Below are 21,883 nucleotides of genomic sequence, written 5' to 3'. Positions count from 1 at the left end.
CAAATTTCCAGCCAAGGGTGGTTCATTTAAAAAACATTCCTTCCTCTCCCCTTGCCCTGCAAGTGTATACTTGTCAGACGTCATGATATGTCATCAGAAGTGTCCACTTAATTTGAGGGCTGAGGGGATGGGGTGTGTCTTTTAAGTGTTTGGACCGCAGGCACTGATTAATTAGAGTCTCATTTCTCTGTTCTCTGTAGCATCCAGTACAAGCACTAGCAACTCATTGATATGTTAATTATATTTCTAAGTTATAGCAGTAGTTCTAATGGTGTATGTCTGTTGTTGTCTAATGGTGTATGTCTGTTGTTGTCTAATGGTGTATGTCTGTTGTTGTCTAATGGTGTATGTCTGTTGTTGGTCAGGATGTGCAGCGGGGTCCTTGTCAGGAGAATAATCTATGCATTTACACTGGCTAGGAAGTACATGCTGTACGGAGTACAGTACTGAATTTAGCGGTGGAAAGTACAACTTTACTGCCTGTACTTATCTACCTAGTACACATTAACATGAATCTGCGCAGTTGAGACAAATTCACCCCACTGCCCTCCTAATCCAAGTGGGGCATGTCAGTCATAGTCAATACTGTTAGGGCTGGGATGCATTTACAATTTATGACAGTCAGGCAGCCCAATTCAGATCTTTTTGCCACTAATGGGTATTTTGACCAATCAGATCAGATCTTTTGGCAAAGATCAGAATTGGGCTGCCTGTGTAAATGCAGCCTCAGTCACACAGTGTCTGCAAATGCTTTCTTGAACCTTGAACTAAGTGTTGAAATAATTGCTGCTTCTGATAAAAGAAAGGCCATAATAAGTTACATAACTTGTGTGGCATGGGCACTAGAACAGACTTCTGTAGAAGTTATCAGTGAGAAAATATGTCAAGAATATTCACTGAAGAGTGACAATGAAATTGAGAATGAAATAACACCTRAAACGTTGATTCATAATAAAAACTAAAATCTGAACACTAGATATATATCCAACACAAACATATATTGTGTGATGTTTACTGATAAAAAAAGTGGATGTGAAACAACTCCCTGGGGGGTTTCTGAAAGACAGTTATAAAGACCTTGCAATGCAACCCTAACATATATTTCAAGTTAGTGGATCAAATAAATGGCCATACTGTTTCAAGCATCATTCAGGTTCGCCGCTTGATATCACATAATGCCTACATACATTTTGAACCATTTTGTTCAGCACTCACTCACTTTAGCCAAAATCAGCTGATCGGCTTCACAAGCGAAGTCACGTGTCACCTCCAGTCTTGAGCAACATGGCTGCACGACAGGAGTGAGTACATTCTGTTTTGTATTTTTTCTCTTTGTGTTAAGCGTACATGGCCACTGATTCTGAATTAAACACATTATAATGCACGAATTGTTAGCTCGCTAGCTATCTGCATAAACCTGATCAATTAAGGTAACTCGTTACCGGAGCTAGCTGTCAAGCACAAGAAAATAGCGGCGTACTTTTTGCAGGCTGGCAGTCAGACATCAATGAGCAACGTTGCCATTAACTAACTAACTATGCCTGTCTGACTTGACATTTATTCGCATAATAGGGGAAAAAAACAGGTMGTTACAGCTCCAGTTTGTGGATAATATTAGCTAGTATCTCTACAGACGGGTTGTTTCCGTAATAATTGCCAGGGACCTCACGATACAATATTATCACGATTGGTAGTAGCACATATTCAAACGAGAACTTTGAAGGCCGAAGTGGAGAAGGGTTCCATGTGAACAGCAGTTAAACATGGGTCAGTCGGTCCTAAGAGATGGGCGAACGCCGTTCAAAAGGGAGGGTCGCGACCGATCCCGGAGAAGCTGGCCGGAGCCCGGGGAGAGTTCTCTTTTCTTTGTGAAGGGCAGGGCGCCCTGGAATGGGCTGAGTAGTAAGGGAGTGTGGATAAGAGGTGCATGCAGGAGGGCCACAATAGTGAAAGGGTCCAGAACATATGACCCCACCACTTAAGAATCGTGATGGGAATACAAGAAAAGGGTAAAGCATTGATTGATAACCAAGATGCACACAACACTGAAATGGGCTATATATACAGCAGTTGAACATGGGTCAGTTGAACATGGGTTAAGGGCATAAAATATCAAATAAACAAGAAAGATAAAGATAAGATGGCCATCGTGCATAAATMTATTTTGTCTCCCCACACAAAACGCTAACATGACAGGCAGGTTAAAATATCAAAACAAACTATGAACCAATTATATTAATTTGGGGACAGGTCGAAAAGCATTAAACATTTATGTCAATTTAGCTAGTTAGCTTGCACTTGCTAGCTAATTTGTCCTATTTAGCTAGCTTGCTGTTGCTAGCTAATTTGTCCTGGGATATAAACATTGAGTTGTTATTTTACCTGAAATGCACAAGGTCCTCTCCTCCGCCAATTAATCCACACATAAAACGGTCAACCGAATTGTTTCTAGTCATCTCTCTTCCTTCCAGGCTTTTTCTTCTCTTGACTTTATATTGCGATTGGCAACTTTCATAAATTAGGTGCATTACCGCCACTGACCTCGTTCGTCTTTCAGTCACCCACGTGGGTATAACCAATGAGGAGATGGCACATGGGTACCTGCTTCTATAAACCAATGAGGAGATGGGAGAGGCAGGACTTGCAGCGTCAGAAATTGAACTGATTTCTATTTTAGCCCTTGGCAACGCAGACGCTCGTTGGCGCAATACCTGAATAACATAGATTTCTACATTTATTTTGCAACGCACGCAACACGAGCGGTGTGGTCAGCCTTTAAGGCTGGGTTAAAGCTAGATAAGAGGAGTGAAAAGGGAACTCCAACCCCCACAAGTGTGTTGCATTGTGGGGAGTAAGTAAGGCCTCCGGTCGGAAGGAAGGCAGTTGATGCGCAACTAACAACGCAGAATTGTCAAGCTCGTCGGGTTTGGCGCAAGCGGATGTCAAAGTGAAGAAATCCAACCAGCAGAACTCGTATCACGGTGCTGTTCTCCTCATATCAATATGTAAATATCAGCAACGTGCAGGTTACGGCGAGAGCAACTATGACTCTGTTAAGGTAGCCACTTAGCTAGGTGCCAATACATCGCAGTATCACAATTCGATGTTAAATAAGTATTGCTCACTATATGTCTGCGGCAGAGGGACAGGAGAGCGGCATAATAATAAATACTCATTTTGATCAGTCAAGTGCTGAAAACATGTTGGCTCACCATTTAAAAGTAAGATTGAAGCTAAATTAATGTTATAGAAAAATATATACGTTTTTGCATAGGTACAGCCACTAGCAGGTAAAAAAAAAAGAGAATCGATACTTGGAGTCATAGAATTGATATATCGTAAAAAATAGTATTGCAATACTCTACTGCAATGGTCACCAACCTTTTCTGAGTCAAGATCACTTTTGCAGCCAAAAAACAAGCTGAGGTCTACCACTCAGATTATTTTGAAAACATGTAAGCCTATTCAACATTAATAAAAACAGTTCTGTAGGAATGAAGTTTGTGCAGTAGGCCAAAAATATTATCACAGCATATTGGCTATATGTGCTTGGCCTGCCAATATTGTTCTTCTAAGACCATATTATATTTAAAAACTCGAGCTTTGATAACAAAATAGATCAGTTGTACCACTTGCGAGGCACAGCTGAGCATAAATTGAAGTAATTCACTTTTTATTTTACTGGACTGATGGTACCTGCATCTGATGGTCAGTCTCAGGGGAGAGAGCAGCAGAGGGTTCACCTCTCACTGCCCCTACTCTCTCCTTTCCTCCCGTGAGACTGGCCAGAGAGAGGACACCATCCTACCACTGATGGCAAAACTTGAGTTGCACCGCATTGTTTTTGCCTCATGCACAAATTCATGTTCCTACTGTATGACTAGAGAAAGTGAAATATTCCTCAACATTAAAATAGACATGACGAGCTGCTAATAATAAAAACGCAGGCCTATCGATACACTTAGCTACTAATTCATTGCAGCTGTGGCACGAGAGGAAGTAGGGAGAAGCGCGTTTTGTAAAAGTGTTGACAGTGCTGCATAAAAACTTTAAAACAAACTCACTCATAAAAACAGCAGGGCTTTTCTGTATTCTGACTGTTTATCCCTGGTCATGGTTTTAAAAGTTTTGAAATCTCACGTAGACTAGTATCAAACTTTGCTGTGGGGTTGTGGAAGCGTTACTAGGCATGGTGATAACATTTTGAGCTATCTAATTGGCCAGCGCACTTGATTTAACGACAGCTCTTCTGGTCCGCCAGGTAGGTGGAGTTTGAAATGGTTCAGAACAGTTTGCCTACCTGGCATGCAGGGCTTCTGAATCAAGTGCACCTTCCGCCAAAAGCGCAAAGTCAAATAAATAAAGGAGCACAAGCCTTCATCGTTGGCTTTTTTACAGATATATGTTTGGTGATCAACTAGGAATGCCTAGAAGATCGACTGGTTGGTGACCACTGCTCTACTCTCGATTTCCCCCATCCCTACAATATGTCAATGCTCCAATTGTTATTAATTAATATAGAGGTGATATGATGCATTATACTCTATCCTCCTATCATAGCTCATGTTTCTTGTTTAAATGTACTACATCTCTAAAACAGGAAGTGCACTTTGAAACCCACTCACATGATCACAGAAGTGTTTAGACATCTTATTGTTGAGTTGACAAAATCTGAGGCAGGTTGGTGTTCAACAACTCTAAGTTTAGTGACCTTTGATCATGTACATCGGTCTTTGTTGTTACTAAATCACACAAGGAAGGGAGCACTCTCCAGAGATCAAGTGTTATCTTTACCACACACTGGGGATCATTGAAACCAGATCCATTTAGGGCAAAACTGTTCTACAGTTTGTGCAAAATCATCTTTTTTGTTGAGTGTAAAACTCTTTGAGTCCCAAAAATGGTCAACGTCTATGTCCTCACCACTTCTGCTAAAGTTTCACTAAAAATGTAACTTTCATAACTGTGTGCAGTATAATGATAAACAAGGATTWGTTTTTTTACATTGTATATTTACTAAAGGGTTTGTAAGTATTTTTATTGGTTATTGTTTTAGATAGAATCAGCCGAACTGAAACAAAGGCAGGCAATTGTGTTAGCTAACTGAAAATAGAAAACTACTAGACAGTAATGTACAACATATTAACCCATTTCCCAATGCTGTCTTTCTGTAGACCTGTGTATTGGCTGGGTAAAGACACCCTGAGAGTGTCAGCAGCCCTGTTTGCTGAGAACCGGCGGCGGCTGTGCCAAGGCCTGAAGGCCAAGGATGGGGTGGCCCCCAAGTCTGTCGTCGTACTGCAGGGAGGGGAGCAGAAGCAGAGATACTGCACCGATACAGACATGCTCTTCAGACAGGTACATGTAAGGATCGGTGTCCCGCTAGCGGGACAACTTCCGGTGAAAATGGAGGGCGTGCAAAATTCAAATAATCATAAATATTATGGATTTTAAACATTTATGTACATATAAGTGTCTTATATTGGCTGAAAGCTTAAATTCTTGTTAATTTAACTGGACTGTCCGATTTACAGTAGCTCTTACAGCAAAAACATGCCGTGCGATTGTTTGAGGACGGCGCACCACATCAAAATATTTTTCCACCGGCACAGGTTTCATAAATTCACATATAACGATTAAATATTCACATACTTTTTGAAAATCTTCCTCTGATTTGCAATCCAAAGGGTCCCAGCTATAACATGTAGTGTTGTTTTGTTAGATAAAATCCTTCTTTATATCCCAAAAAGTCTGTTTAGTTGGCGCCATCGATTTGAGTAATCCACTCGTTCAACTTGCAGAGAAATTAATCCAAAAATCTACCCCTAAACTTTGTTTCAACAAGTCAAAATAAGTTTCTATTTACTCCTCAGATACCCTAAAATGTAATCAAACTATAATATTTATTTTGGATAGAAGTATGTTCAATAGGAAAGCGATTTTAGCAGGTGCGTAATGTCTTCATGGCGCGCACAAACACAKATTTCCAAGACTGTGTCCCTCGACTAAAACTGTTATTTCTTATTCGTTCTTAAAGCTACAAGCCTGAAACCTTGAACATAGACTGCTCACACCCTGTGGAAGCCATAGGAATTGCATCCAGGGAGCTAATTTTTAATATTAACCTTCTCTTGCATTTCTAAGAGGATGGTCTCTCAAAAAAAAAAAGATTCTGGTTGGTTTTTCTTTGGATTTTCTCCTACCATATCTGTTATATTCTCCTACATTATTTTAAAATTTTTACACAAATGTCAAAGTGTTTTCTTTCCAATGGTACCAATTATATGCATATCCTGGCCTCACAGCCTGAGCTACAGGCAGTTTACTTTGGGCACGTCAGGCAGGAAGTGGAGAAAAAAGGGGCCTAGCCCTAACAGTCAGTTACAGATATGCCATTGTTTATCCTAAAGCGACATACAGTAATAAGTGCATACATTTTCATATTGATGACCCCAGCGAGAATTGAATCCACAAACCTAGCGTTGCTCTACCAGCTGAGCCACATAGGATCACACATTGATGAGATGGATGGAGGTGTGACTGAGCGGACCCTGGCTGACTCTTTTGACTCATGTGGTTCTGTAGGAGTCCTTCTTCCATTGGGCTTTTGGAGTGACTGAAGCCGACTGCTACGGGGCCATCGATGTGGACACAGGAAAGTCCATCCTCTTTGTTCCCAAGCTGCCTGAGAGCTATGCAACCTGGATGGGAGAGTGAGTCAGTGACTGTAACTCAAACTATATGTGAATGTGATCAGCCTCAGTAGACAGCCTACCACTTTCAGCATCATGGACTCACAAAGACACTCTAAGAATAATCCTTAGGCCTTCTCATTAAAACCGATTGTGTCATTGTCTGTTGACAGGATCCATCCGCGGGAATACTTCAAGGAGAAATACGCTGTCGATGAGGTGCAATACACCTGTGATGTAAGTTAGTGTGTCACGTTTGAATGCACATACTGTACACCTTACCCATCTTTGTAGTGTTGTAGCTTAGCTTGTGATCTTGTAACTTCACTCGTTTCCCTCTAATTTGATAGTGTCAGTTCTCTCTGATCCCTCAACACTTCTGCCTTTCTGTCTGAACTCTTACAGATTGCTGATGTCTTCTCCAAGATGAAGCTTGGAGCTCTTCTCACTTTGGTATGTCCTTAATATATCATGTTGATGCTATGATAGTGGTTTACAGTATAAATTCATTAGATAAAGTATCATTTTAAAAGAGACTTGAAAGTGGGCCTGATAAGTATATCATGTTTCTTCCAGCGTGGACAGAACACAGATAGTGGGAGTATCTGCCGCGAAGCCTCTTTTGAAGGAATCAGTCAGTACGTATAATTGGCATCAACTGATGTCCATTTGAAACTTTGTATTTCTAATTTATTTGGTTGAATGTTTTACCTTGATAAATATGATCTTGTGTCTTATATTTCAGATTCCAAGTGAACAACACTCTTCTGCATCCAGTCATTGTGGAATGGTAAGTACTGTATGATACTATATCCAGCTCGTAACCATTGGTTGCTGCTTCTTTTCTGTTATGTGGAACTATTTTTGTGAAGTCTTATTAGTCTACTGTGGCTGTTTCACACTGAGTCATCTGAGGTGGTGACTGCATCTATAATATGAAGAGAATCATTAAGACATAAATGGTGGTAGAAACCATGACCAAGAATAGAATCAGAAAAACACCTCACTAACAATATGGTAAGAAGCTGATTTTCCTGAAAGATAGAGGGGAGTGTAAGGCTCCTCCGGCAGTGAGGAATGGATGAGTAATACAGGTATTATTTCTGCATTCATTATGAGATACCAAATATAACGCACACACATAAACACAGAGCTTTAGCTTTGATAATCATTCATTTGTTTCTGGCTGGGTGCTATAAGCCAGGCCTAGTATGTGTTTGTGCATGATAGAATTAAGCAAAAATGCCTGAGGGGGTGCGGTATATGACCAATATACCACGGCTAAGGGCTGTTCTTATGCACGCCACAATGTGGAGTGCCTGAATACAGCCCTCAGCTGTGGTATATTGGCCATATACCACAAACCTTGAGGTGCCTTATTACTATTATAAGCTGGTTACCAACGTTATTGAACAGTAAAAAGTAATGTTTTGTCATACACGTGGTATACGGTCTGACATACCACGGCTTTCAGCCAATCAGCATTCAGGGCTCGAACTACCCAATTTATAATATAGAAATATACCCCTGGCCTATTGATCGAAGAGGCCCTTGACTCCTTGTTCCTTCTCTTCCTGCAGCCGGCTGACTAAGACTGACATGGAGCTGGAGGTCCTGCGATACACTAACCGGATTTCCAGTGAAGCCCATAAAGAGGTAAAATCCTGCAGGACAGACAGACATACCTGCCACAGGGGGAGAAGAAGCTCCAGATTCAGACTCATCTCATTTGATCTGTGCATTTTGGATTTTAGGGGACCGAAAGTATTGGGACAAATTCACTTATGTTTATTAAAGTAGTCCAAAGTTGAGTATTTGGTCCCATATTCCTAGCACACAATAACTACATCAAGCGTGTGACTTTTCAAACTTGTTGGATGCATTTGCTGTTTGTTTTGGTTGAGTTTCAAATTATTTTGTGCCCAATATAAAGTAATGGTAAATAATGTATTGTGTCCTTTTGGAGTCACTTTTATTGTAAATAAGAATAGAATGTTTCTAAACACTTCTACATTAATGTGGATGCTACCATGATTATGAGTAGTCCTGAATCAATTGTGAATAAAGATGAGTGAGAAAGTTGGACGCACAAATATCATACCTCCTAAAAAGGCTAACCTCCCCCGTTATTGTAATGTTGAGAGGTTAGCATGTCTTGGGGGTATGATATTTGTGTGTCTAACTTTCTTACACATCATTATTCACAATTCATTCAGGACTATCCGTAGTCATGGTAGCATCCACATGAATGTAGAAGTGTTTAAGAACATATTCTATTCTTATTTACAATAAAAGTGACTCCAAAATGACACTACTTTATTTACCATTCATTTATATTGGGCACCACATAATCTGAAACACAACCAAAACAAACAGCAAATGCATCCAACGGGTTTCTAGAGTCACAAGCTTCATGTAATCATTGCGTACTAGGAATATGAGACCAAATACTGAACTTTTGACTTCTTTAGAACACATGTACAGTATATATGAGTTCATTTGTTCCAATAAAATGGGGGGGGACTATGTACAAAAAAACTGTTCACCTGATATGGATGGAAATACCCTCAAATTAAAGCTGGGAGTCTGCACTTTAACCAAAGTGCTGGAGTACACAGCCAAAACAACAAAAACTGTGTCAATGTCCAAATACTTTTGGAGCTCACCATGTTATGTCATGATTAATATATGAATATAATCAAAGCTAAAAGAATACATCTCAGAGTCATCATTTCCCACTTGCAACCTTGTATATAACAGGCACAGCCAGCCTGAAGTGCTGTTGTCTTTCTCCTCAGATCATGAAGCATGTGAGACCTGGACAGAAAGAATATGAAATGGAGAGGTGAGTGGAGCTTTTTATCATGAAGGGTATGCCAGCTATATTGAACTGTTTGTACCGTATAAAAGTATATTGTATGACGAAAGGCTATGTGGTGTACTATGTCCCGTCTGACCATAAAGGTGATGGTAAAACAGTACGTTCCTTATCTATCAAGGTGTGTTCCTCTGGATAAACTACATTCACAGCACGTCTGATCTGATCACTACTGAAGTCATAAGTATTTGGACAAATTCACTTATAGGGTTTTCAAGTAGTCAAAAGTGTAGTATTTGGTCCCATATTCCTTGCATGCAATGACGACATCAAGCTTGTGACTAAAAACGTGTTGGATGCATTTATTATAAGTAAGAATTGAACATGCTTCTGAACACTTCTATATTCATGTGAATGCTACCATGATAATCGACCATCATGAATGAATCGTGGAAAAGGTTACAGAGGCACAAATAGCATKCCCCCCCCCCCCCCKCACTTTTAACCTCGTTATTGGTAATGGTGAGGGGTTAGCATGTTGTTTTGTAGCCTCTGAACAGCATCTCACTGATCATTATTCATGATTCATTCATGATTCTTCTTAATCATGGCGTTATGAGGATTTATTTAGAAGTGTTATTTAGAAGAAATATCTTTATCTACTCACTATGAATGATGACTAATCATTTTTCTTTCTGTTACTATTGGGCAAAACATAATCCAAAACAAACTACAAATGCATCCAATGAATTTGTAGAGTCACAAGTTTGATGTAGTCATTGCGTGCAAGGAATATGGGACCAAATACTAAACTTTTGACTACTTTGATACACTATAAGCACATTTGTCCAAACACTTAGGACTTCTTCACATGGGGGGGGACAATACATGAACTGCTTTCATTTCTAAATGGTTAAACAGATGCAGTATGCATGAAAATACCCTCAAATAAAAGGTGACATTGTGTACTGTCACCTCATGTGAAACATTTGATCTCAAACCTAAAATGCTGGAGTATAGAGCCAAATGGAAAAAATGGCTTCACTGTCCAAATACATATGGAGGGGAGTGTATTTTACGATGTAGCAACAGCCACCCACTGAGCTGAATCAATTTCCTGTTTCTAGCTGGCAGCTTTTTGTGTTTTTAATTAAACCTTCATCTGGGAGGCTGAATGTAAATAATCTGAGCTACTATAGCAGCGCCCGTCGCCAGCTCACTATCTGACTAATTGACTGCAGCAAGAATATGTAATCACTGACTCAAGTCTCCAGTGAATAGACCAATAACCAAGTGAAGATGAGTCCAAATGCTTTTTTATAATACTATCCTCCAGTTAAGTATCAYGCGATGGAGATCTTCAAMMTGGGAGGTTTAGATGACTCCCTTGTATTCTAGGCTAACCAATATCAAAAAGGAGGTTAACCATTGATTACACTTCCTCCTATATTGTCATTGTTAGAGCTGTGGAGCTTCTTGTGTACGGTCGCTCATGTCAGTGCTTTTCTGTTGCAGCCTGTTCCAGCACTACTGCTACTCTCATGGGGGAATGCGTCACACCTCCTACACCTGTATCTGTGGAACGTAAGGCACTTCCCTTTGCTACACAGAAATGGGTTAATTTAATGGAGAACATATCTGAAATATGTGACGATCATCTCAGTGTTACATTTTGATGTACAGAAATGAGGTGCTATTGTTCTATTTGACGTGTGTTGAGTGCCTCTATAATGACCTACTCGTATGCTTAAATCTTCAACAGTGGAAACAACGGCTCAGTCCTGCACTACGGCCATGCAGGAGCTCCCAATGACAAGACCATCGATGACGGAGACATGTGGTAAGTCGGCGATCATTTCACATGATGTGAAGTTATTCCACTCCTTAATTGTCCTTTTTGGGTTGTTTTTTTGGTTTTATTATATTCTGTGTTCATTTTGTCTTGGATTTGTATATCAAAAACACTTGCAGTGATCTGTTGTTTTGTTTAATGGAATACTGAATACTCAGAGCTACACCTCCCCTGCTGTCATTWGTATAGTAGGGTGTTGTTTTGTTCTCCCTGTCAGCTGGATCCACTGAGTGGCTCTCCCATGGGTTTACTCATAGATGGAGCACAGCTTGGACTGGGTTTGAACATAAGTCAGGCTACTGTGTGCATAGTGCTACTGATGGAGATTTAAAGTGGCTGTGTGGAGCGCCCATGGTGACATAACATGAGCACCTTTGAAAGGCAAAACTTGTATTCATTCTGATGTACATGCTGTGAACAATTTCTCTGATTTATGTTTGGAAATAATGATGCCGGAATGGCTGTAGAGCCCTCTGGGTGAGCAGTAACACTGATCTAACTGTGACGTGTGGTTTTTCCTTGCAGTCTGTTTGATATGGGGGGAGAATACTACTGCTACTCCTCTGACATCACCTGCTCCTTCCCAGCCAATGGAAAGTTCACTCCAGACCAGAAGGCCATCTATGAGGCTGTGCTCAAGTCATCACGGGCTGTCATGGCTGCCATTAAACCAGGTATGATCCTACTGTCCACAGGCAGGATTGAGGAAGCATTCACTGAACATACAGTACATACTTAGCTTGGGCACAAGGAAGGATTATACATTTAATATATTAATTTCTATGGTTTGACTAATATTGAGTTGTTGAAGTCTGAAGACTACCACAGAACATGCCATATCCTCACCACCAGTCATTATCACCTGCATATTAGGCTGCTTTGAAACTTTTAACCTAAGATTTAAAAACCTGACTGAAGGTGGTCTTGTGTTTCAGAGGTCAAGTGGACAGAGATGCACCGTCTGGCTGACCGGGTTCACCTAGAGGAGCTGGTGAAGATTGGGATCCTGCGTGGTAGTGTGGAGGACATGCTGCAGGTCCACATGGGCTCTGTCTTCATGCCCCACGGCCTGGGACACCTGCTGGGCATCGACGTGCACGACGTGGGCGGATACCCAGATGTCAGTACCAGAGAGATAGATACAGTATTCTATTCATCAATGATCAGTGCTACAGAAAGTTCTAAATACACTTCCAAAAAGACATATGTCTCTATCCTTCTAGACAAAGCTAACGTCCGTGTCATGCTGCTTGTTCTTGGTTACACAGGGTATTGAGCGCGTCAACGAGCCCGGTCTTAAGAGCTTGAGGATGGGCCGTCTGGTGCAGGAGCGCATGGTCCTGACTGTGGAGCCTGGTATCTACTTCATCAACCACCTGCTGGACCAGGCCTTGGCCAATCCAGCCCAGAGCTGCTTCATCAACAATGAAGTGCTGGCCCGCTTCCGTGGATTTGGAGGGGTACGTTTACCTATCCACAGACAGTTTGTACTCATTAGTGTGCTGGTTTTACTGTCAATGTCAACCACCCAAAGCTTGCACATAGAAACCCCTTTGTCTCAATCTACTCCATGGCAGCAAATAATATACACATTATGCTGTTCTGTTAAGTCTTCTGCTATAACTGCTTCCCCTGATTATTATCTGCTGTTGATTATTAACCTGGGCTCTGACCCTCAAATGTGTCTTACTGGATGTTTCCCCCTCCTCTCTCCAGGTCCGTATTGAGGACGACATTGCGGTGACTGCGAGCGGAATGGAGCTGCTCACCTGTGTCCCTCGTACAGTGGAGGAGATTGAGGCTTTCATGGCCGACCGTGGAAAATCCTTCTAAATAACGTCACTCATTTCCAAGCTGATCTAACCAAATGGTATTTTCACTCCTAAATCTGGAGAGAATATCTGTCCTCTGATATAAGAGATGCAGTTTTTCTAATGATATCTTGCCAGTCTACATTATGCCATATATAATCAATAATGGATGCATTAGATGCAGAACTTTTCAATCTAGAAAGGTATCTGTTTAATCTCAGTGAATTCAGTAGCATAACACACTAATAAACAAATGCAGGTTAAACTACCTATACTATTTGAAGCTCTTAGTGATAAAGATGATTATTGTGAAAATGCAGTGAATTAAACTGCTGTGGCCATCTTGCCCTGTAAAAACATTGTTGACGGTTGACAATATTTCAGTGCCTGGTTAATTGCTTTATGACTGTGCGCAATAGAGACTTTATTTTCTTGGACGTTTATACAATTCTCATAAAATACAGTGCAATTGAAGTAAATAAACCCCTCAACTTGCAGTTTTGCGTTCTGTGACATTTGTAGATTGTGCTTCCATTTGTAAATGCCAGGGAACATAAAGTGTCATGGAACAGGGTTGGTTTACTACAACTTTGTAGTAATACTGCCAGTCTTCACTAGATGGGGTCCTTAAGTCATTCTGAAGTTCATGTAGCTCAGGTAAGAAGAGTTTCCTTGTATCGATGCCCTTATTCGTTACAGATTTGATTCACACCACCAGTGAACTGGTGTTCAAATAAATGGGATGACTACAAATATGCACTAAATAAGTATAAACAGACATTTATTTACCTATTCTCTCCAAAACAGTGTCAATCAAACCTTTCCCATTTCAATTATGAAGTAGTGTACAGTACATTGCAGATGTTTGCAATAGAATTCCAAATACTAAAGTATAGCATTTCAGTCATACAAATTCAGTTAATTCCCTTTAACTCAAAGTTGCATTGAATACACTGTATTATCATGTCTTTAGCTATAGAGAGTCCATCCCAGACGTAGCATCTCATTACACATACAATACATACAGGATGAGAACACATCAACCATGATAAATAGGTCCTCAACCTTTTCTTACAGTGAATGTTAATAGGATGGATGCAATCAAAAGGGAACTCCTTGCTCTTGAGGTACAATACAGGATAAAGGACAAAATAATGGGTCAAAATACTTTACTGGCATGATCAATTTATCACCTTTGTTTAGATGTTTAAATTTACTCAAATTTACTTTAAAAATGAAATATGTGAAAATTGTGGTACATTACTGCAGTTATAAAGTGTCATGAATAATCCAGTATCCTTTTAGTGAATTAATGTTTACATTTTTGCATGAGCATAAAAATGTACAATGGCGTAATCTTTTTATCTCACGCAAATATAGTAGTTCTTTTACCTTCTCTTTAAGAAGTATAGTGTTCTAGAACTTCTAACCATCTGCTTTAACCATCCAGTGGACTCTGGAATGCCTACATCCCTTTCCTAGGCAGCAATTGGTAGAGAGGTAACAGACGTTTTAACCCTGCAGCCAAAAGGGGCCACTGGTGCCGATAAACCAGCGCCCTCCCTGGGGACCCCAATAAATAAATAAAGAGGGCTTTCTGTTCTGTTCAGTCACTGGGAGGACCTGCTGAATTGCCTTCAGTTCAGCAACTTCTTCACTCACTCAATCATATACACTGCTCAAAAAAATAAAGGGAACACTTAAACAACACAATGTAACTCCAAGTCAATCACACTTCTGTGAAATCAAACTGTCCACTTAGGAAGCAACACTGATTGGCAATAAATTTCACATGCTGTTGTGCAAATGGAATAGACAAAAGGTGGAAATTATAGGCAATTAGCAAGACACCCCCAATAAAGGAGTGGTTCTGCAGGTGGTGACCACAGACCACTTCTCAGTTCCTAACGTCCGGCGCTGAGTTTTGGTCACTTTTGAATGCTGGCGGTGCTTTCACTCTAGTGGTATACTGGCCTGGCCTGTCTCCTGGTAGCGCCTCCATGCTCTGGACACTACGCTGACAGACACAGCAAACCTTCTTGCCACAGCTCGCATTGAGTGCCATCCTGGATGAGCTGCACTACCTGAGCCACTTGTGTGGGTTGTAGACTCCGTCTCATGCTACACTAGAGTGAAAGCACCGCGCATTCAAAAGGACCAAAACATCAGCCAGGAAGCATAGGAACTGGGAATTGGTCTTTGGTCACCACCTGCAGAACCACTCCTTTATTGGGGTGTCTTGCTAATTGCCTATAATTCTCACCTTTTGTCTATTCCATTTGCACAACGCTGTGAAATTTATTATCAATCAGTGTTGCTTCCTAAGTGGACAGTTTGATTTCACAGAAGTGGGATTAACTTGGAGTTACATTGTGTTGTTTAAGTGTTCCCTTTATTTTTTTGAGCAGTGTATATATATATATACAGTGGGAGAAACAAGTATTTGATACACTGCCGATTTTGCAGGTTTTCCTACTTACAAAGCATGTAGAGTCTGTCATTTTTATCATAGGTACACTTCAACTGTGAGAGACGGAATCTAAAACAAAAATCCAGAAAATCACAATGTATGATTTTTAGTTTAATTTGCATTTTATTGCATGACATAAGTATTTGATCACCTACCAACCAGTAAGAATTCCGGCTCTCACAGACTGTTAGTTTTCTTTAAAGAGCCCTCCTGTTCTCCACTCATTACCGGTATTAACTGCACCTGTTTGAACTCGTTACCTGTATAAAAGACACCTGTCCACACACTCAATCAAACAGACTCCAACCCTCCACAATGGCCAAGACCAGAGAGCTGTGTAAGGACATCAGGGATATTGTAGACCTGTACAAGGCTGGGAGGCTACAGGACAATAGCCAAGCAGCTTGGTGAAGAGGCAACAACTGTTGGCACAATTATAGAAAAGGGAAGAAGTTCAAGATGACGGTCAACACCCGGTCTGGGGCTCCATGCAAGATCTCACCTCGTGGGGCATCAATGATCATGAGGAATGTGAGGGATCAGCCCAGACTACAGCGCAGGACCTGGTCAATGACCTGAAGAGAGCTGGGACCACGTCTCAAAGAAAACCATTAGTACACACTACGCCGTCATGGATTAAAATCCTGCAGCGCCACGAAAGTCCCCTGCTCAAGCCAGCGCATGTCCAGGCCCGTCGGAAGTTTGCCAATGACCATCTGGATGATCCAGAGGAGGAATGGGAGAAGGTCATGTGGTCTGATGAGACAAAAATAGAGCTTTTTGCTCTAAACTCCACTCGCCGTGTTTGGAGGAATAGAAGGATGAGTACAACCCCAAGAACACCACCCATCGTGAAGCATGGAGGTGGAAACATCATTTCTGGGGATGCTTTTCTGCAAAGGGACAGGACGACTGCCACGTATTGAGGGAGGATGGATGGGCGCCATGTATCGCGAGATCTTGACCAACAACCCCTTCCCTCAGTAAGAGCATTGAAGATGGGTCGTGCTGGGCTTCCAGCATGACAACGACCCAAAACACAGCCAGGGCAACTAAGGAGTGGCTCCGTAAGAAGCATCTCAAGTCCTGGAGTGGCCTAGCCAGTCTCCAGACCTGAACCCAATAGAAAATCTTTGGAGGGAGCCGAAAGTCCGTATTGCCCAGCGACAGCCCCGAAACTGAAGGATCTGGAGAAGGTCTGATGGAGGAGTGGCCAAAATCCCTGCTGGTGTGTGCAAACCTGGTCAAGAACACAGGAAACGTATGATCTCTGTAATTGCAAACTAAGGTTCTGTACCAAATATTCAGTTCTGCTTTCTGATGTATCAAATACTTATGCATGCAATAAAATGCAAATTAATTACTTAAAAATCATACAATGTATTTCTGGATTTTTGTTTAGATTCCTTCTCTCACAGTTGAAGTGTACCTATGATAAAAATTACAGACTCTACATGCTTGTAAGTAGGAAAACCTGCAAAATCGGCAGTGTATCAAATACTGTTCCCCCACTGTATATATATATAGTACCAGTCAAACGTTTGTACACACCAACTCATCCAGGGTTTTCTTTATTTTACTATTTTCTACATTGTAGAATAATAGTGAAGACATCAAACTATGAATAATACAATCATGCAGTAACCAAAAAAGTGTAAATCAAAATATATTTATATTGAGATTCAACAAAGTAGCCACCCGTTGCCTTGACAGATTTGCACACATTTGGCATTCTCTCAACCAGCTTCATGAGGTAGTCACCTTGAATGCATTTCAATTAACAGTGTGCCTTTTAACTTGGAATGTCTTCCTTAATGCGTTTGAGCCAATCAGTTGTGTTGACAAGTACATGTACAGTAGGGGTGGTTTCAGAAGATAGCCCTATTTGGTAAAATACCAAGTCCATATTATGGCAAGAATAGTCAAATAAGGAAATAGAAATGACAGTCCATCATTACTTTAAGACATGAAGGTCTGTCAATCCGGAAAATGTCAAGAACTTTGAAGATTCTTCAAGTGCATTCGCAAAAACCAGCAAGCGCTATGACGAGAACGACCTCTCATGAGGACCGCCACAGGAAAGGAAGACCCAGTGTTACCTCTGCTGCAGAGGATAAGTTCATTAGAGTTACCAGCCTCAGAAATTGCAGCCCAAATAAATGCTTCACAGAGTTCAAGTAACAGACACATCTCAACATCAGAGGAGACTGCGTGAATCAGGCCTTCATGGTGTAATTGCTGCAAAGAAACCACTACTAAAGGAAACCAATAGAAGAAACTTGCTTGGGCCAAGAAACACGAGCAATGGACATTAGACCGGTGGAAATCTGTGCTTTGATCTGATGAGTAATTGTGAAACGCGGAGTAGGTGAACAGATGATTACCGCATGTGTGGTTCCCACTGTGAAGCATGGAGGAGGAGGTGTGATGGTGTGGGGGTGCTTTGCTGGTGACACTGTCTGTGATTTATTTTGAATTCAAGGCACACTTAACCAGCATGGTTACCACAGCATTCTGCAGCGATACACTATCCCATCTGGTTTGCGCTTAGTGGAACTATTTTTTTTACAACAGGACAATGAACCAACACACCTCCAGGCTGTGTAAGGGCTATTTTACCAAGAAGGAGAGTGATGGAGTGCTGCATCAGATGACCTGGCCTCCACAATCAACCCAATTGAGATAGTTTGGGATGAGTTGGACTGCAGAGTGAAGGAAAAGCAACCAACAAGTGCTCAGCATATGTGGGAACTCCTTCAAGAGTGTTGGAAAAGCATTCCAGATGAAGCTGGTTGAGAGAATACCAAGAGTGTGCAAAGCTGGCATCAAGGCAAAGGGTGGCTACTTTGAAGAATCTAAAATCTAAAATATATTTTGATTTGTTTAACCTTTTTTTGGTTACTACATGATTCCTTGTGTTATTTCATAGTTTTGATGTCTTCCCTATTATTCTACAGTGTCGAAAATAGTAAAAATAAAACAAATTTAAAAAAAACTTGAATGAGTAGGTGTGTCCAAACTTTTGACTGGTTCTGTATATACACAGTACATACACACAGCAGTGATGCAAAATATATGATACACTACAACGACACATTAACATTTTAGAGCTTAATTTGTTAGAGGGTTGCTGTGTAAAACTGGTGAGCTGTCACTTAAAAACACTTTACACCTTAAGTTGTCTTAGCACCATAACTTGGGGCTCTATTCAATCCGTATCGCAGAAGTTCAGCGTTACAGCGTGTTTGAAGTTTAAAGGCAATGTTCCATATTAGCGGAGACTGCATCACGGTAAACACTGCATATGTTGGCTCAATCAGAAATTACCATAACATTTATATTGCGCCATCTGTAACGCTTCACCGGTACATATTAAATAGAGCCATAGATCTGGACTGAGCAATTACTGTTTGACACGTCCTCCTGTGAAATAGTGAAATCTTTGGTCAACTAAACTGCTGTGTAGGAGAGTATTGAACAGAGCCCTCATGATGCGTAATTGGGGATGATTTAAGAGCAAGCTTGGGCAACTTCATACTACAAGTAGTTTTAATTAGATCATAAATATTGTGGATTTTAYAGCGTAAAGAAGCTTATTAAAATGTGTACAGTCTATACATTATGCAAAACAAACAGAATCTTGCTCTACTTTCATACTGTATCTTCCTCTCCTTTGATGTAATCCAAGASAGCCATGGTAGTCAAGAGTCTCATCACAGATGCGGTAGCAGTCCTTAGTTGTAAGAAAGATAACTCCCTCACACAATATTACCTCTGCACCTTGTTTATTCTGTCAACGTTTCAGCCAAAGACCTTTTTCAAGACCTTAATCCATTCAGGTGAATGGCAGCGGCAAACTGCTTCCCACGAAACACAATATAAACCCAGACGGGAACTTTTATTGGAGGGGATTCTGGTTACAGTTCATAAAGTGGTTCCAGATTCTTCGGTTTGGTGTTCTGTCTATCATCTCGCCTCACCAGAGCTCCTCCACTCATAGCCCTGTTAAACGTGTCCTTCAAAACCATCCTCCACAAACCATTCAGTTTCACGTATTGCCCATTGGCAATCTCCTCACAAGCCAAAAACAAGTTGGGCTTTCACTTCCTTTCTTTGCAGTCTTTCAGTTTTTCAGTCTGTATTTTCAGCACTCATATTATAGTGTCCAGTCAGTGTCCACCCAGAGTCAGGTTCTAGGCTGTCCTCTCCACTGTGGGTCAGTGTGTTTGGCCCAGGGACTGAGGGCCTGCTCTGGGTGCTGTGTCAGGCCCCCTAGAGGCCTGGGGAGAGGGGGCTAGCTGATTGCCCTGTGTTGTGACTGTCTGTGGGCCACTCGTGTGCAGGAGGCACAGCAGGTTGTCTTGTAGTAGTCGTACACACAGAGACGTGCCTGGACCACCACATTGCAGTTGAAATACTTGTCTCGACAGTTCTCGCCTGAAAAACAATCATAATATCGAAAGTAAGTGATGATCAGTGATTTTAAGTTTTAGAAATCTTTAAGTATTATATGTTTTCTGTATGGAATATGATCTTCATAAATGTTTAACCATTTTAGACTAAAATCCCCTCTAATCCTCATTAAAATTGTCTGACAGTAGTTAGGACCAGACCAGCCATCATTAACCAATCCAACTGTATGACATTCCAGAGGAGGTGCCTTGGCCCCAGATCCATGTTTACTATACAGTAGTAACTGACCTATGTGTGGGACGCAGGGCTCTGGGTTGCACTCCTCTCTCTCCACTGGTTTCAGCTCCTCCTCACAGCCCTCACTGGAAAGCATGTCATCAGACAGACAGCGCACCTCCCTCACACGGAAGCCCCCCTCACATGTCTTAGAACACTGCAGGGACAGAGAATACAGTGCAAACCTCATTCTCCCTTCAATTACACTTTCAAGAGAGTGTATTTCACAAGTATTTCACAACTCCACATAAAAGCGTGTGTCTGTTTTTTCATGTGTGAGTGTGCGCATGTGTGGGCATGTGCGTGTACAGTTACTCACAGCGCTCCAGTCTGTGTGGTACCACATGGCCCCGCAGGACTTTAGGTGGCAGCTCTGCTGATTAAGAGGCTTGTCTAGAGAAGAACATTCGTAAGGCGGCATTACGTTGAACCCCTCGTCAGACTTCATCAGACACACCACTGCCCTCTGCTGGCTGCCCGAGCCACACTCCGTTGAGCACTGGGGGAAGGAGAAAATACCATAGGTAATACTACACATGGGCATGACATGAGACATCTGAACTGTTTCAACATGTTTGTTTTTTTATTAAGAAAAAGAAAAAGGCATCATTGGCTCAGTTGATTGGCCGACCTGAGTTATAGAAGGTACACCTTACTTACAGGGCCGGTTTCCCGGACAGAGATTAAGCCTAGTCTTGAACTAAAAAGCTATTTCAAATGGAAATAATGGACAATGGATTTGTAACATCTGAGTGTTCCTCTTTACAATACTGACATGAGACATCAGCAAAAATGTAAGTAATGGATAGGAGACATTGTAAAATCAGCAGCAAATCCTCATCCCAATCTTTTCCCAGATGATGTGTCCCTACAAGCCCAGTTTGACCCGGTGTTATTCTGTCTTACCTGACTCCAGGGAGCTGTAAACCACTCGATGCGACTCTCACAGGGGCCGTGATTACAGATCTGAGAGTCAGTGGGGCGCTCATGGCCACAGCCCTCCAGAGGCAAGCTGCTGATGTGATTGGTCAAGCACAGTACGCCACGGGTCCGCACACCCATCCCACACTCAGCAGAACACTACAGAGAGCAAAGTCATAGTAAGTGACAATACAAACAGTTGACCTATGCCGTGATTCAATCAGATCAGCGGCAGATCCGTGTATAGTGCACTTGCCATTCAAAGGTCATTTCCAATTGAGCCGGCATATGCAGCATTTACTGTGAATGTGGAACATTGCCTTTAAAAGGTGCAAAGCTGACAAAACGCCAACTGATTGAATCCCGGCCCTAGTACCACCCCCATTTTTAACAGTATCAAGTCAATTTGTATTCAATTATAATCTTGCATCTACAATACTGTAGTAGATGCAATCCAATCAAGGTCAACAATTACTACAGTATTAGGTTAGAAAAGTGTTAGACGGTGATCTTGAGAGTCCATGTCCTCAGTCCTACACATACATACCTTATTCCCCCACTCAGTGAAGAACCAACTTTTAGCACAGGGCCCCATGTCACAGTTCTCATTGTCACTGGGTCGCAGCTTCA

General features: G+C 41.4%; 2 protein-coding genes across 3 annotated transcripts in view; one reads left to right on the top strand and one right to left on the bottom strand.

Moving 5' to 3' along the window:
• Window positions 1–21,883, bottom strand: part of LOC111969520 (thrombospondin type-1 domain-containing protein 4) — a 147,820-nt gene that overhangs the window by 80,159 nt on the left and 45,778 nt on the right. For both annotated transcript variants that reach the window (XM_070445470.1, XM_023995699.2), the window contains 6 exons: window positions 21,801–21,883; window positions 21,239–21,412; window positions 20,652–20,831; window positions 20,345–20,489; window positions 17,776–20,080; window positions 14,401–15,294 (listed from right to left, as the gene is read on the bottom strand). The exon at window positions 21,801–21,883 is cut by the window's right edge and continues 91 nt beyond it. In XM_070445470.1, coding sequence (XP_070301571.1) covers window positions 19,938–20,080; window positions 20,345–20,489; window positions 20,652–20,831; window positions 21,239–21,412; window positions 21,801–21,883 — 725 coding nt within the window. In that variant the 3' untranslated portion in view covers window positions 14,401–15,294; window positions 17,776–19,937. The remainder of the gene's footprint in view (window positions 1–14,400; window positions 15,295–17,775; window positions 20,081–20,344; window positions 20,490–20,651; window positions 20,832–21,238; window positions 21,413–21,800) is intronic.
• LOC111969522 (xaa-Pro dipeptidase) lies at window positions 1,198–13,670 on the top strand. Its single transcript, XM_023995702.2, has 15 exons — window positions 1,198–1,301; window positions 5,175–5,358; window positions 6,586–6,713; window positions 6,866–6,929; window positions 7,098–7,145; window positions 7,269–7,330; window positions 7,438–7,482; window positions 8,273–8,348; window positions 9,491–9,537; window positions 11,026–11,094; window positions 11,273–11,350; window positions 11,888–12,036; window positions 12,298–12,482; window positions 12,631–12,822; window positions 13,079–13,670. Exons 1-15 carry the CDS (start codon window positions 1,285–1,287, stop codon window positions 13,193–13,195), a joined length of 1,461 nt encoding a protein of 486 aa, XP_023851470.1. The 5' UTR covers window positions 1,198–1,284; the 3' UTR covers window positions 13,196–13,670.

Source organism: Salvelinus sp. IW2-2015, linkage group LG10, assembly GCF_002910315.2.
Source record: "Salvelinus sp. IW2-2015 linkage group LG10, ASM291031v2, whole genome shotgun sequence".
NCBI lineage: Eukaryota > Metazoa > Chordata > Actinopteri > Salmoniformes > Salmonidae > Salvelinus > Salvelinus sp. IW2-2015.
This window is presented reverse-complemented; position numbering and strand designations above follow the sequence as displayed.